The sequence below is a fragment of the Neovison vison genome, chromosome 11 (assembly GCF_020171115.1).
Source record: "Neovison vison isolate M4711 chromosome 11, ASM_NN_V1, whole genome shotgun sequence".
NCBI classification, from domain to species: domain Eukaryota; kingdom Metazoa; phylum Chordata; class Mammalia; order Carnivora; family Mustelidae; genus Neogale; species Neogale vison.
Genome location: NC_058101.1, coordinates 188,852,364 through 188,867,695, shown reverse-complemented (window position 1 = coordinate 188,867,695; position 15,332 = coordinate 188,852,364). Strand labels below are relative to the sequence as shown.

At 34.3% G+C, this 15,332-nt stretch overlaps 1 protein-coding gene across 2 annotated transcripts in view; it reads left to right on the top strand.

Annotated features, from left to right (window-relative positions):
- Positions 1-14,215, top strand: part of VPS37A (VPS37A subunit of ESCRT-I) — a 55,482-nt gene extending 41,267 nt beyond the window's left edge. For both annotated transcript variants that reach the window (XM_044225508.1, XM_044225509.1), the window contains exons 5-12: positions 928-1,153; positions 3,023-3,093; positions 5,950-6,077; positions 6,158-6,216; positions 6,295-6,363; positions 10,112-10,255; positions 11,214-11,294; positions 12,896-14,215. In XM_044225508.1, the coding sequence (XP_044081443.1) occupies positions 928-1,153; positions 3,023-3,093; positions 5,950-6,077; positions 6,158-6,216; positions 6,295-6,363; positions 10,112-10,255; positions 11,214-11,294 (778 nt within the window). In that variant the 3' untranslated portion in view covers positions 12,896-14,215. The remainder of the gene's footprint in view (positions 1-927; positions 1,154-3,022; positions 3,094-5,949; positions 6,078-6,157; positions 6,217-6,294; positions 6,364-10,111; positions 10,256-11,213; positions 11,295-12,895) is intronic.
- Positions 14,216-15,332: the final 1,117 nt, after the last annotated feature.

Sequence of the window (15,332 nt, the reverse complement as noted above, 5' to 3'; positions counted from 1 at the left end):
CTAGATGTTTTGGGGGCTGTTCTTTGAGAAGCAGGGCATAAAAGATGGACTGCTAGTATGGGGTTTAAGCTCTTTTTCTTCAGGAAGAAGCTTCAGGTTTTGAGTTTTCTCCTGTTTATAGGTCTCTATGTCAAGGTTTGGGTTTACAGTGAGCTTATATCTCAGGCTTTCCCACTTCAATATCGATTTGTCATATTCGCTAGATTTGTAGGAGCTGTACAACTAAATTTTAGGACTTTTTTTTTCTTGGGGAAATTGTTCCATATTCCTGTAGATTTAGTGTGTTCATGGGAGGAGGTGATTTCAAGGTCTTGCTATCTTGTCATCTTGAACCAGGACCCAGATATTTATTTCATTGTGAAAATAAATATTGCTCTCTGATTCAATCCCAAGTGCTGTACCACTTTTTCTAATCTATATACTTAGTTTTTTATATGTATTTATTTTTTATATTTTAACATTTTTAGTAGTTCTTATATACATTTAACTATTTTCCGTTTCCTAGAAAAGCAGTCATGACTTTCAGTTATATTTTCCAAATAAAGTGAGAGCTGCTGTTCAAACAACCTGTCTTGAATACATTTCCTGGATTAAATTTCTCCGTTCTCTTTATGAAGACAATGGTTGATGGTAATAGAATGCTCAAAACCCAAAAAGAGCTTGTCTATTCACTTCTACTATGACTAGTTGAATTATATGTTTTCCAAAACACTTTCCTTTTTTATGGAAACCATACTTCTATTTGGGGAGAGTCACATTTTATCAATATATAGAATATTTAATTCAGTTACATGATTATAGTAACAAGATTCTGTCTCTGTGGCGTGACCATTGTTAGTTAGAACCATTTGGGAATAATTTTATAAGTTTATACCTAAAGTCTAATGTGGTTTTTTTTTTTTTTTTTTTTCTGTTTTTTCTCTTTAGCCTATATAGTAATCCAGGTGGGATGCCTCCTTATGCCTCTCAGGGTTTCCCATTTCTTCCTCCATATCCCCCACAAGAAGCTAACAGGACTATCACTTCTTTGTCTGTTGCTGACACTATTTCTTCTTCAACAACAAGTTATACACCAGCCAAACCTGCTGCTCCTTCTTTTGGCGTCCTTTCAAATCTGCCATTACCTGTTCCTACAACAGACACTTCAGCGCCAGTAAGTATCTTCAATTTCTATATTTTTGTATCCTTGAAAATTCATCCAATTGACATATATTTATTATATGCCTTCTCATGCCAGCCATTAAGTAATGCACAAAACATAAAAATATTAAATCACATTTTCAACTCAAATAAAAACCTCAGAGGAGACCAGCAAATTATCAAGTAATTGCAAATAAGAAACTTCCAGTAGAGTAGAAGAGAGAGTCTAGAGTTAACGGTGAAGACAGATGAGGAAACTGTCAGTGCTCCCAGGAACTGAGGTAGACCTAGAAGGGGATGCTTTTATAAAAAATGTGTTTCTGCTCTTTCACCACTTTATCCTTAGTGCCTCAAACCATACTTGATAGCATATAGTAGGTGCTCACTTAAAATGAGGCAGATAAATTAATGTATTTGTTTGTTTATGTTTAAGGCCAGTTTTTGATAGATGGTAATTAATTTGTCAGGATGAAAGGAGTTATATAAAGCTTTCCATATAGAGGCACTAGTATTAAGAAAGTTGCAGAGGCATAAATCAAATTGCATTTTTGTGAAACTGCCTTTAATAGATCTCTCTGGCTGTCATGTAGGAAATAGGCAAAGGCACGTAAGAGACATAGGTATCAGATTGTGGAGAATGATCACGTAAGAGACATAGGTATCAGATTGTGGAGAATCTGTTCTCTACCTGCTCAGGGCCTCAGGTTGTCTCATTGATTTAAAAAAAATTTCTGTTCTTAAATAAGCTGGTAACTGTTGGCATGTGGAATATTACTGAGGGACTAATACTTTATGAATAAAACATATAAATGATTTTAAAACCTCTGTTTTAACCTTAAGTGAGTATCACCCACAGTAATACTGAAATATTATAAACCTTATCCAGCTTTACTAATTTTAGTGTTTGTATTTATTTATTTATTTATTTTTCCCATTCTTCTTTTTTTTTTTTTTTTAATTTCTTTTCAGTGTAACAGCATTCATTGTTTATGCTCCACACCCAGTGCTCCCTGCAATGCTTGCTCTCCATAATACCCACCACCAGGCTCCCCCAACCTCTTACCCTTGCCCCTTCAAAACCCTCAGATTGTTTTTCAGATTAGGCCCAAGTGAACTTTGTTTTTCCAATACTTTTCATCATTGTATTAATGAATATTGTGAACAGATACTGTGAGTATCATGAATTACAGTTTGTAGGATAAACAAAATTACAAGAGAACTTTTCAAGAATCCTCAATTTTAAAAAGTCATTTATAAAACAATGGATTACCTATTCCATTACCTAATCAACAATGGATACCTATTATCTACCCTGTCTTGTATATTTAGTTATATAACTATTCGGCTTTTGCAATTTACTATATTTTTTTAAAATTCAGTATCTCTTACACGAGGCAGATATATCCATATATATATTAATGAAATCCATAGATAATTCTCTACATTTGTCACAGATACACCTAAGCATTTTATTTAACAGTTATATACGTGCCCAAGAAAGAGGTCACACAGGTACTCAAATGAACCTCACTCAAAGAAAACAGAAAAAAAATTTAACCCTCTATGTATAAAGTACACTGAAAAAATAAGAATAAAGAAAGAAGGGGAGAATAAGGACAATGTAAAGTGCAAAGATGAGGTGATAATGAAACATGGGATGTGGTACATTAAAAGGAGGGTGGGGTTATGGGCATTGGGGAGTGTATGTGCTTTGGTGAGTGCTGTGAAGTGTGTAAACCTGGCGATTCACAGATCTGTACCCTTGGGGATAAAAATATATGTTTATAAAAAATAAAAAATTTAAAAAAAAATTAACTTTATAAGTAAATAGGAGCAGTCAAAAAGGCGGCTAAAACTTAATACCATTTCAAACTCTCTTTAGGTAAGCCAGGATGGTTTTGGTTACAAGATGCCAGATATCCCTGATACATTTCCCGAACTCTCAGAACTAAGGTAAAAAACTTGGAGAGTAATGTCAGTATTCATTATCTATTTGACAATGATGAATACAAACCAGATCATTATTTTCATACCCATATTAAAGAAAGAGAGTTTTTAAATCCTCACTATTTGTATATTGTGATTGTCTTAGTGGGAAACTTATGTAAATCAGTTTTATGTTGTCTTGTTTGTATTTATTGAGTGACATAGTATGTACCCAGGGATTTTTCTAGCTGCTGGAAATGATGTAATAGTTACCAGGATAACAATGTTGTTCTCTCTTGAGGGTTACATTTTTGTGAAAATCATTTCTCAGTACATCATGCCTGGTGATTTCAAATATTTTTTGGCTTGGGATGCCTGGGTGGCTCAGTTGGTTGGACGACTGCCTTCGGCTCGGGTCATGATCCCGGAGTTCTGGGATCGAGTCCTGCATCGGGCTCCCAGCTCCATGGGGAGTCTGCTTCTCTCTCTGACCTTCTCCTTGCTCATGCTCTCTCTCACTGTCTCTCTCTCTCTCAAATAAATAATCTTTAAAAAAACACACACACACAAATATTTTTTGGCTTATTTTAGACCTTTTCATTGTTCCTTTTGTAGGTAAAACTTTGTACATAGAGGAACACATTAATGTTCTTATAAAGTAATAAACAGTGTTTTTACTGACCCAAATTGGATTCAAACTGATGGCATATAAATTTGTAACATTTGAGGCTTAAGGTACTGTTTTTCGTAGAACACTGCTTCTCTGAGATGCTTCATGAAAAAATTGTTTCATGGCTACTCAACTTTGGGAAACATTGCATCCTTCATACCCTGTTGAAGGTTGATAATACTGAGAAGGCTATTACTACTAAGACTTCTGAGTATAATTAAAAAAAAAATTTTGTAGTTCTTTTTGTCTCTGGGATATATCCCACCAGGGATATACAGCCACATACCATGAGAAATCCTACAGTTTTTAAAAAAAAAAAGTTTACCTTAATTTACCCAGGGTTTTATCATCATTTTTGGAAATAGTGGCTCCTTATTTTCTAATAATAGTGAGGGTTTACAATATATCACATACATGTTAAGGTTGCCTATGAATTGTAATGCTTGCAGAAACCCCAGGAAGTGTAGGCACTGTTACTGTTCAGTGTTCTAAAGGATTCTTTTTTCTTCCTTCTTTTTAAAAAAGTTATTAAAATGTCATATTATATTATTATATATATTATATACATTATATTATTATGTATTTATTGAGAAAATTCCTTATCTGTCTTGTAGAATTTTCTGTATCTTCTTTTCGCTTGATTGCATCCTTGTAGTACCACTGAAAATGTTCTTCTCTTTCCTGTATTTCTTCCTCTTGGTAGCTAGGTCTAGAGTTTCAATTAGATTTAGGTTCAGTTTTATCAAATCACTAATAAGTCATTGAGTTGTATACCATAAACCTACACAATGTTATGTATCAATTATATCTCAGTGCTGAAAAAAAAATAGGTTCAGTTCTTTAGTCCCGAGTACTTACATCATACTTCCTATTACATCATGTAAGGCAGCAGTGATGTCTGGTTGCCCAATTTTTAGTGACATTAAGATTCAAACAGGTGAACCCCCTGAAATCACTGGCAATCCATGATTTCATTAAGGATTGCAAATGTGATTTTCTGCTGCCAGAATCAGCCAGAATTCTGTGAAGAAGAACTTTCTATATCAACTATTTATGTTTTTTTGAAATATACTTCATACAGAAATGGAAAGATAAATCCTTATTTTTTGTGTTTTTCGACTTTCAGAATAATGAGTTGATGTACAAACAAGCTCCAAAATTTCTGATAGGCAAGGTTTTTTGTTTTTATTTTTGTAGTTGTTTCTGTGTTATTAAGAACTCATAAATTTTAAACAAAGATATTTGATATGTTTCGGTCTATTACAGTCATTATTCTTTTTGATGCTTACACAGTTCTATTTTGAGTCCCTAACAAACTCTTCACTTTGGCTTCTATAGCCTTTCTGATGAAACAGAGATGCCACGGGCTCATCGTGAAATTTCTTTTCCCTGGCCTGAAGTCATTTTTCTGAAAGGCACTTGTTCTTTTTTCAAAATTACAATACCAGTATTATTACTGCAATTACTAAATTCAAAATAAGAGTTTGTTTTTGTTTTTTACGCTTCTTTTGTGTTCTGGTTCTCACACCTGACATGTATAGCCAAATACTGTTTTTTAAAGTCTGAATAATACTTGCCCAGATGATATGTAACTTAGAAAAAAAACAGTATTCATTTCTTTCCATTTACTCTGAATTTTAGAGACTGCTTTTTAAAAATTAAATTGTTTTAAACATATGATGCTTTTGTATGGATCTGTAGTCAAAACTAGTATGTTTAGTAAGGTTTAGCTTCCATTCCTATCCTACCCTCCAGTTCCCCCTTTCACCCTATGGATATTGATTTTTGGTTCTGGTTTAGCCCTCCATGATTGCTTTTCTTTAAATATTTTTTGAATAGCTGTACACACATGTATCCATATACTTATCTTTTATTGTGACAGACACATGCCAATTAGCTATATAGATACGGAGGTTAACATTGTCGTGATTGTCATGAACCCTAGTTTTAATAACCCTATCTTGATTGGATGCTACTTTCAGACCCTTTATGTTCTCTGTGGTTGATGTTTTATTTGCTTTTAAGGTTATAATTTGCCTTCTTTGTGTGTGTGTTTGTATGTGTGGCTACATAAATATTAGTTCAAAAATTATTTTGAGCCATATCAACTACAATGGAAATAAAATGGAATAAAATGGAAAAACTATGAATATTCATCATCATGGAGAAGAACTAATGACTGATACTCATTAACTTTTCTGTTGTGTTTCTAGCGTATCACAGCTTACAGATATGAATGACCAAGAAGAGATATTACTAGAACAGTTTCTGACCTTGCCCCAACTAAAACAGATTATTAATGACAAGGATGACTTAGTAAAAAGTATTGAAGAGCTAGCAAGTATGTCTTTCCTTTCTTCTTAAATTTCCTAAGAAAAATACAACGTTTACCTAGAAATAAACCAGAAATTTGTCTTACAGGAAAAAATCTCCTTTTGGAGCCCAGCTTGGAAGCCAAAAGGCAAACCGTTTTAGATAAGGTAAGTTTAGTTATTATTTTGAAGAAGTCCATACAATTTAAAAATATAATAAAGTAACATTTTAATTTTATCTTTTAGTATGAATTGCTTACACAGCTGAAATCTGCTTTTGAAAAGAAAATGCAAAGGCAGCATGAACTTAGTGAGGTAAGGTGTTTAGCTCTTTTCCTTTACCATGGGGATTTTTAATCTCAATATGTGTGAGCCACATTCTTAGTTTCATTATTATCAGAAAGCACTTATTAGGTGTCTGTCTTTATAAGGCTTGATACCTTTGAGATGAACAGCTCTCATTTATGGGTCATTATACATTATTTGTGCTCATGCAAGGACATATTTGGTTCCAAAGCACAAAAATACAGAAAGCCTCATAAATAACTTAACTAGGAATGCTATTATAAAGGCCAGTTTACCTCTTCTAATAAAATCTAACAACTTGAACTATAATCTCACTTGTAAGCTTATGTACAGCTATCTTAAATGAAAACTTAGAAAGTTGAAATGTATATAAAAATTATAAAGTTTAATTTGCCACAAATAATAGATTTTATGCCAGAAATCCAGTTAAATAAAAAAAAACTACTTCATAAAATTCCACCCTTATTTCTAAAAAAATCTTTAAAAAGGAAAAGGGTTAGGAAATAGAATCTTTATGTCATATCAATAACCAACATCCTCTTTCCTTTAAAATCAGCAATTCTGGAAGGTAAAGCCAATGTAATAAAACAACAAATAGAAAATAGAAAAAAATGATGACAAAGGAGAATATAAATTTATAATGGATTTCAGATAATTTGATCATCCTTTAGAATTAAAGGCATAAGAATAATAGCTAACATTGAATAATGATTATGCATCTTTCACTGCACTATGCTATTTTCATATATTGCCTGTTATTTCCACAAAATTCTAGGACATAGGTGTTATTTTTTATAGCACAGATAAGCAGTCTGAGCCAGGGATATTGAATAACTTCCCTGAGGTCATATAAACCGAAAGTATCAGGATCAGGAATCAAATGTAAGCAGTCCTCCCTCAATCTTAGCCAGAAGAAAGCCCAAGAGAAGCAACTGAAACACTTAGTTGCGCATTAGATGCTAAATAAGCTTTTCACAATAGTCACTCATTCTTTATAAATTCATAGTAAGTTAAGAATAGAAATTAAATCCTTAACTTGATAAAGAATATTAAAAACCAGCAGCAGGCATCACAATTGCCAGATATTTCCAGGATCCCCTTAATATTAGGAATAAGACAGTGATGCTAGTGACAGGCAAATGAAAGAACAAGAAACTCAAAAAGAGAAATATGAATGTCCAGTGGATATAATAGTTATGAATGTTCATTATTCATTATAGAATATGAATGTCCAGTGGTATAATAGTTACCCTGTCTTCTTTGCCATTTATATGAGAATTGCTTAAAATGATATTTGAAAACTTAAAAAATAAAACCTTGATTCTTGTGTTTGTCTCTACATCTGTTCACTCAATCTTTGGGGATGATGAGTCAGACTTCCTTTTTTTTTTTTTAAAGATTTTATTTATTTGACAGACAGAAATCACAAGTAGGCAGAGAGGCAGGCAGAGAGAGATGGAGAATCAGGCTCCCCGCTGAGCAGAGAGCCCAATGCGGGACTCGATCCCAGGACCCTGGGATCATGACCTGAGCTGAAGGCAGCGGCTTTAACCCACTGAGCCACCCAGGCACCCCAATTCAGACTTCTGTATAAAGTATGTAAATCAGGGACGCCTGGGTGGCTCAGTTGGTTAAGCAGCTGCCTTCGGCTCAGGTCATGTTCCCAGCATCGGGCTCCTTGCTCGGCAGGGAGCCTGCTTCTCCCTCTGCCTCTGCCTGCCTCTCTGTCTGCCTGTGCTCGCTCTCTCTCCCTCTCTCTCTGACAAATAAATAAATAAAATCTTAAAAAAAAAAAAAAAGTATGTAAATCACTTCACTGGACTGTTGGTACCATCAGTGTAGAAACATGCCATGTTTTATTCCGTCCATAACCAGTATCAAGTCCAGTGCTTGGTACATAGTAGATACTCATTAAATATTCAGTGAATAAATAATGGAAATATTTGAACATTTGAATGGAAATATTTGAATATTGTCAGCCTTTCAGAATAATAATAATTTTGCATCATCCTTGTGAGCCATACTTGTAAAGATAGATGGCCAGGGTTGGCAAGAGTGATGAGAAAATGGTTCATTCCTTTTCATTCCTGTGTGTGAGTTACCACCTCACCCCCACTAGCATGACTGTTATTAAAAATAGTCTTAGGGCACCTGAGTGGTTCAGTCAGTTAAGAGTCCAACTCTTGATCTCAGCTCAGGTCTTGCTCAAGACCTGTTCAAGCCCCATGTTGGACCCCACGCTGGGCATGGAGCCTACTTAAAAAAATTAATTAAAAAAATGAAAAATAAAAATAGTCTTATTTCTTATATTTAGGTCTTCAATCCATTTTGAGTTCGTTTTTATTTACTTTTTTTCTTTTTTGAGTGGATTTTTATATAAGAGGTAAGATAAAGGTCCAACTTCATCCTGCATGTATCCAGTTTTCCCTGCACCATTTGCCGAAGACTGTCTTTTCCCCATTGAATGGTCTTGGCACACTTTTGAAAATGTTTGACCGTGTATGTGAGGATATTTTTCTAGGCTTGGTCTTTCATTCATCTATATGTCACTTCTTAGGCCAGTACAATGCTGGTTTTTTTTTATTTGTTTTTGGTCTCCTTTATTTTTTTATTTATTTAAATAATTTTTTATTTTTTATAAACATATATTTTTATCCCCAGGGGTACAGGTCTGTGAATCGCCAGGTTTACACACTTCACAGTACTCACCAAAGCACATACCCTCCCCAATGTCCATAACCCCACCCCCCTTCTCCCAACCCCCCTCCCCCCAGCAACCCTCAGTTTGTTTTGTGAGATTAAGAGTCACTTATGGTTTGTCTCCCTCCCAATTCCATCTTGTTTCATTTATTCTTCTCCTACCCACTTAAGCCCCCATGTTGCATCACCACTGCCTCATATCAGGGAGATCATATGATAGTTGTCTTTCTCTGCTTGACTTATTTCGCTAAGCAGGATATGCTCTAGTTCCATCCATGTTGTCGCGAATGGCAAGATTTCATTTCTTTTGATGGCTGCATAGTATTCCATTGTGTATATATACCACATCTTCTTTATCCATTCATCTGTTGATGGAAGTACAATGCTGTTTTGATTGCTTTAACTTTATAGTAAGTTTTGAAGTCGAGAAGTATGCACCTCTGTTCTTTTTAAGATTGTTGTGGCTATTTGGGGTCACTTGAGATTCCATATGAATTTTAGAATGGGTTTTTCTTTTTCTGCAAAAACCTGTCATGGATATTTTGATAGGAATAGCATTGACTCTGTAGATCACTTTGGGTAGTCTTGTCTCCCTAAAATTATAAAGTCTTTCAATCCATGCACACGAGAGGTCTTTCCCCTTACATCTTCAGTTTCTTTCAGCAGTGTTTGTATAGGCCTTTTGCCTGTTGGGTCAAATTTAATACCTTCACCTTTGTCATATTCTGTACATTAAAAGGGAGTCACCGTGTCTAGCCCAAGAGGTAGGGATTATAGAGGTCCTCTTAGAGGATGCCTACTATAGTGACCTAATTCTTCAAACCCCAGGAGAAAACATTGATTGGGTCAGCTTCTCTCATTCAGTGGTTTGCAGCCAATGGATTGGGTTCTTTTGTGTTTGGTATCTACCCCTCTATGCAAAAGCTAAGAACCTTGGTGGTAGCAGTCTTCCTCAAAAGGCTGTGTGAGGCATATAATGAATTGCTCTCATCTCCTTTGCCTCTAGAAGTTTTTCTGAGCACTGTAAACTGAATTAGTACTTGGTTTTCTTTTTCAGAGCTGTAGTGCCAGTGCCCTACAGGCAAGATTGAAAGTAGCTGCACATGAAGCTGAGGAGGAATCTGATAATATTGCTGAAGATTTCTTAGAAGGGAAAACTGAAATAGATGATTTTCTCAGTAGCTTCATGGAGAAGAGAACAGTATGTAATCGTCTTCAGTTGAGGACAACTGACAGTGTTATATCAAATTACTTAAGTATATTCATGAGTAAAAAAATACTTCCGCATGTTACCGAGCTAGAGTTTTGAGTGCCCTGAGAAGAAACTGAAGAGCCTCTATTCTTTAAGAATGATAGCAATATTTTATTATTATTTTGTATTAGAGTTAGTAAATTAGCTTAAGTCTGATCTTAGTAGTTATAGGAGTGTACAACTGCTGATGTTCAACAAGTTATTTAAAAAGGGAAGAATCTATAAATTTTAAAATTTGCAAATATTATTGAGAATGTTCTGCAATAGTTTCTGTTCTGTTCTGATTTCCAAAAATTAAGAAAGTCTATTTAATAGTATTTTGCCCTTTGATAGAATTCTAAATATTTACCTAATTTCTCTGAAACATCACATTTGAAAATTAACCTTTTGTTATTAAACTTCGTAAAATGTGTGCTATGTATATGCATATCCTGTTAGGGAAAGTGGGCAGATTTTATTATCCCTGTTTTCCATAAGAGAAAAATTGAAGTTTAGGGACGTTAAAGACTAGTTATAGCATTAGTAAGGCATTGATTTCTGGTTTATTCTTTTGTGGTACTATACCTTGAAGCTTTTATTTACTAAGTTTCCTAGCTAACAACAGTAGGATTCTTTTCTTTTTTTATTTTTAAAACATAGATGCTTGAAATTCTACAATCAGAGAATTGATATAATGGCTCAAGGTTTGTTTTAACATTCTAGAAGTTCAGAGGCAAAGGTTATCTTCCAAATACAATTCCATGTTTGCGGGGGGTGGGGGTTCTTAAATTCTGAGCTACCTTAAACATTCAAAAGTTTAAAATGTCAGCAGGTTAAAGGATTCTTACTTCAAATTCTGTCATAATTTAAGAAGCAGTAGTTAAATCATTGGAGAAGTGACTGGTATTTTAAATCATTTATCTTCTAGATCTGCCACTGTAGAAGAGCCAAGGAAGAGAAACTTCAACAGGCAATAGCAATGCACAGCCAATTTCACACCCCACTATAGGTAATTGTCTCCCAGAAAGTTTGAGTCAGAGGCTATTGCATGACTATTCTTTAATTGAAGTCTTTTCACTAGTGCCTGTTTAGTCAGCTTTAAGCATAATTCTGTTATAACTTCTGTTAGAGGATATATAAAATGCTTTGTATTATACATTAAGCGTAATTTTATATACATTAGCATTTACAAGTGGAAATCTTTTGGATGTTTTATCACTATGATGTCAGCTTAAATGAAATGTTGGGTTTTTTTTCAGTGTTGGATAGTTCTGTAGAATTATAAACTATAATTCATTCCTGTCTCTTAGTTCGTATGTGGTGTATACCGTATCACTTAGTTGACGTATTTCTCACTAGCCTCCTTTGTCATTTCTTCCTTTAAATTGAACTTCCAGTCTGTCGCTTTTCCATCTCACACCAGGAGTATTCCAGTAATTGTCTTGCCAGTTGCCAGAATGTAGTGTTTCTCCTTCCTACACAGCACTGACAGAACGAGCTTCCTCAAATACCACCCTGTGGTATAATTTCTCTGCTGCAGAACTGACAATGAGATCTTAGCAGTGGTAGGATCACTGTTAAATTTCTCTCTGGTTTTAAGCCTTCTATAATCTGGAGTTATATTTGAGAGCACCCACTTCAATTTTCCATTTTCCGCTTAAGTTTTCCATTTCATGTTCTTTCTCCTATCATTTTATCTGTGGTCACGCCTTTATCGATCTCAAGACACTTTTCCTTTTCCTCTCCATCTCTGTAGTTTTAGGAGTGATTTGGCTGTGAAAACTAGTTCCCACCCCTGCAAATTTAAGTAAAAGTTTGTATTATTGAACAATGCAGAGATAGGGTCAAAATGCACAAAGGACAACTCAGTCACTGATTGAAAACACTCTGGAAGACCATAAAAACTTCTCACACCCTTGCCAAGGCTGCCTGTTTCTCTTTCCTGCGTCTCTGTTCTTTCCTGCCTCTCACTCTCTTGTGCTTCCCAGCTTGCTCTCAGAGCTCCTTTGTTAGCTCTGCTTGCATGTGCTCCACCGTGGCTGCCTGCAGGCCTGATCACGTTATGACAGTTCAGGTAGACAAACACGGAGACAAACAAGGGTTTCATTGCAAATCCCCAGGAGAGAGACTGGCCCAACAGCAGTTTGGCCTGGAGATCAGTGTCATGTGGCCCTTTGCTCATTCAATGGGCTATACAAAGCCTTATTTTTCCTTCTTTCCAGAGGAGTAGACTCTGCGGAGGGAGCATTTCTAAGGAGGGAAGTGGCAGGAATTTCTCATCTCTACCTCAGACTCATCTGCCCCTTTCCTTAATCTAGTTGTACATAACATTACTGTCAACATTGAATTGGTTTTTTGTTTGTTTGTTTGTTTGTTTTACAAATGAAACTGTCAATCCCCTTGGGTAAGAGTTGATTTTTAATATCAAGGCATAAGAAGAAAGTCAGCATTGAGTAATTATTTATATGAACATGCTAGAATCCTTTCCCTACCTCTGTTATCCAAGCTATCTTCTTATAGGTAGATCTTAATTGGAAGGGAATGTAAAGAGATGAAAATTTATCATCTTAATTTAAATCTTAGGGTTTTTTAATGTTCTTTTCTTTTCAGATTTTCCTGAAAACATAAACTGCCAAGACAGAAATGACACAAGACTAAGCACATTTTTATGTATGATTTGCAAATTGGCATTTCATCACAGTGGCTGAATTCATAGATATCCTGTATAGATCGTATGCAGAACTGAGACTGATTTTGTACAGATCAGAATGATTGCTGTGGTCTTTGCTTTGAGAAATTTTTCTGCACGATTTGCACTATAAATGTTTATTTATTGTTGATCAGTCCTATCATATTTAAGTTCCATTGCTATTCCTCTGTTAAGTACCTATGCATGTAATTTTAGTTATTATCAATATTTTATAAAATTGCTTCATTTAAATTTATATTTTTAATTTGAAACTGCCTCATTTCTTTAACAAAAATGGTTTGTTTAGATATTTTTCCTCTCAAACTTTTTGAAAAATTACTATTTTCAATTGTAGAAAGCCTTATTTTTCCTTCTTTCCAGATGATGAAACTTTCAAAAACCATTTGTTTTTAAATATTCATAGTGTCAGGAAATACCAAACCTACTAATGTGCCATCTCAAGAAAGTAACTTTTAATATACAGTAAATCAAGAGAATACATCAGCTCATATATTGTTTAATTTTTAAAATTAAGGGTACAGTTAAGAAGCAATATAGTTAAATAATTATTTTACCTAATGGAAAAAATTGCCTTCTACTTCATCTAGTCCAACATAAACTTTCATACTAATTTTTTTATATAAGTATCTGATAGGTTTGTGATTGGATAATGATATACTTTCTAAATTCCTAATGTTAAAAACAATCTTTTTGTTAATAAATAGTAAATCTAGACACAGAAGTCTGATTTTTTTTTTTTAACTTTACTGTGAGCTAGCTTTTCCTAAGAACAGGTTTAGTAATGAAATTAATATTTAACTTTTAGGCAGTCTAGTTTTTAATTAATTTTATTGAAGCTCTTTAAATTGTAATTTGCTTCTATACAGTGTTACAGAATGAACACATTTTATGGGTAGCTGTAAAAGCTAATAACGGAGAAAATCTGTAACTATATGTATCTGAGGCTTGGTAAGGCCATGTCTAAATCACAAAACAACTTAATGCATATTTTTATTTAAATTTCCATCCCAATATGTATTGTTACTCCACATGCCAGCATATAGTACTACAGTTTTATTTTTCATTCTTTTTATTTCTGTACACGTTCTTGGCAATAGAACTTTAGGAAAAACAGAATTATTTTCTTAGACTTGAAAAATAATAATCTGTCTTTGTGGAAGACCAAGTATTCATATGGACTATAAATATACAATTGGAATAAAGATACTAACTTTCATTAATTGCCTGTCTCACTGGCGCTGTGCTAAGGGCATGTTGTTTAATCTTCAAAATGACCAGACATGATTTTTATAGACTTGAGGATGAAATAACTGAGGTAAGTGTTTTAAATTTGTGACAAGAGTCTTCTGGGTATTCAGAAACCTTTCCTTATTGCACAGACCAGCAGAACTTCCAGTTTTCCCAGCAATCACTGCAGTGGAGGACATAATAGCCCCAGTCTTTTGCAAACAATCAGGTAGCTTTCTTAGAAACTGTAGAACCTATAACAGGAGACCAGCAGATCACAGCCGTTTAAAGGGACATTAATTGATTTGATCTGCTAATTTTTTTAAACACCTATTCAGAATAAGGCACTGTGGAAATACTATACAGTAACTCAAACATGGTTTAGGTGCTTCATTTAACCTTCCCTATATACAAAATCAAACAAAGCCCCCAAACAACCCACATTTTCTTACACAGTAAATTTCCTCCCCATAATCATGTAATTCATCTCAGTATTCTTTATTCTTTAAATCAAACTGTCCTAGTTTCATTCTATACCAGTTAACATAGCTTGCTTCCTCCTTCCAAAATTAATATATTAGGCAGCTTCCATACAACCTAGTCATTAAAGTGAGGGATTTGATCATGAGTATCTGCCTTTAACCAGCAGACAATTTAGTTCAGATACAGGTTGTATAAGTTGTCCAAGACAGAAAAAGTCTGCATGTGAATAATTCTCTGTGAATTTAGATTTCTATTGCAATAGAAAAAGTGAATGACTTTTTGGGTAATTTTATGGCTATGTTTTTCTAAAAATTGGTTATTTGGAGAAGTCATGCCAAGGGGAAAAAGGCCTGCGAAGGCAGAAGTTCTGATTTACTTTAACATATAAGAGAAAACCAGATGGAAATCAGAAATTAGAGAAAAGCTTAGGAGTCATTATTCAGAGTAGAGGTTTGTCATAGGTAGAAATTTAAATGCTAAATATCTCAAAAAGAAGAAAGTTGTCTAAAATGGGATGTATAGTAAAGATATCTGTTTCAAAGTTGGAAGGTTTTCTAGGAGTAAACAAGAGTAGGAAATTTATATTGGCATAGAGCTTGGTTGACAGGTAAGTTTGATCATAAATTA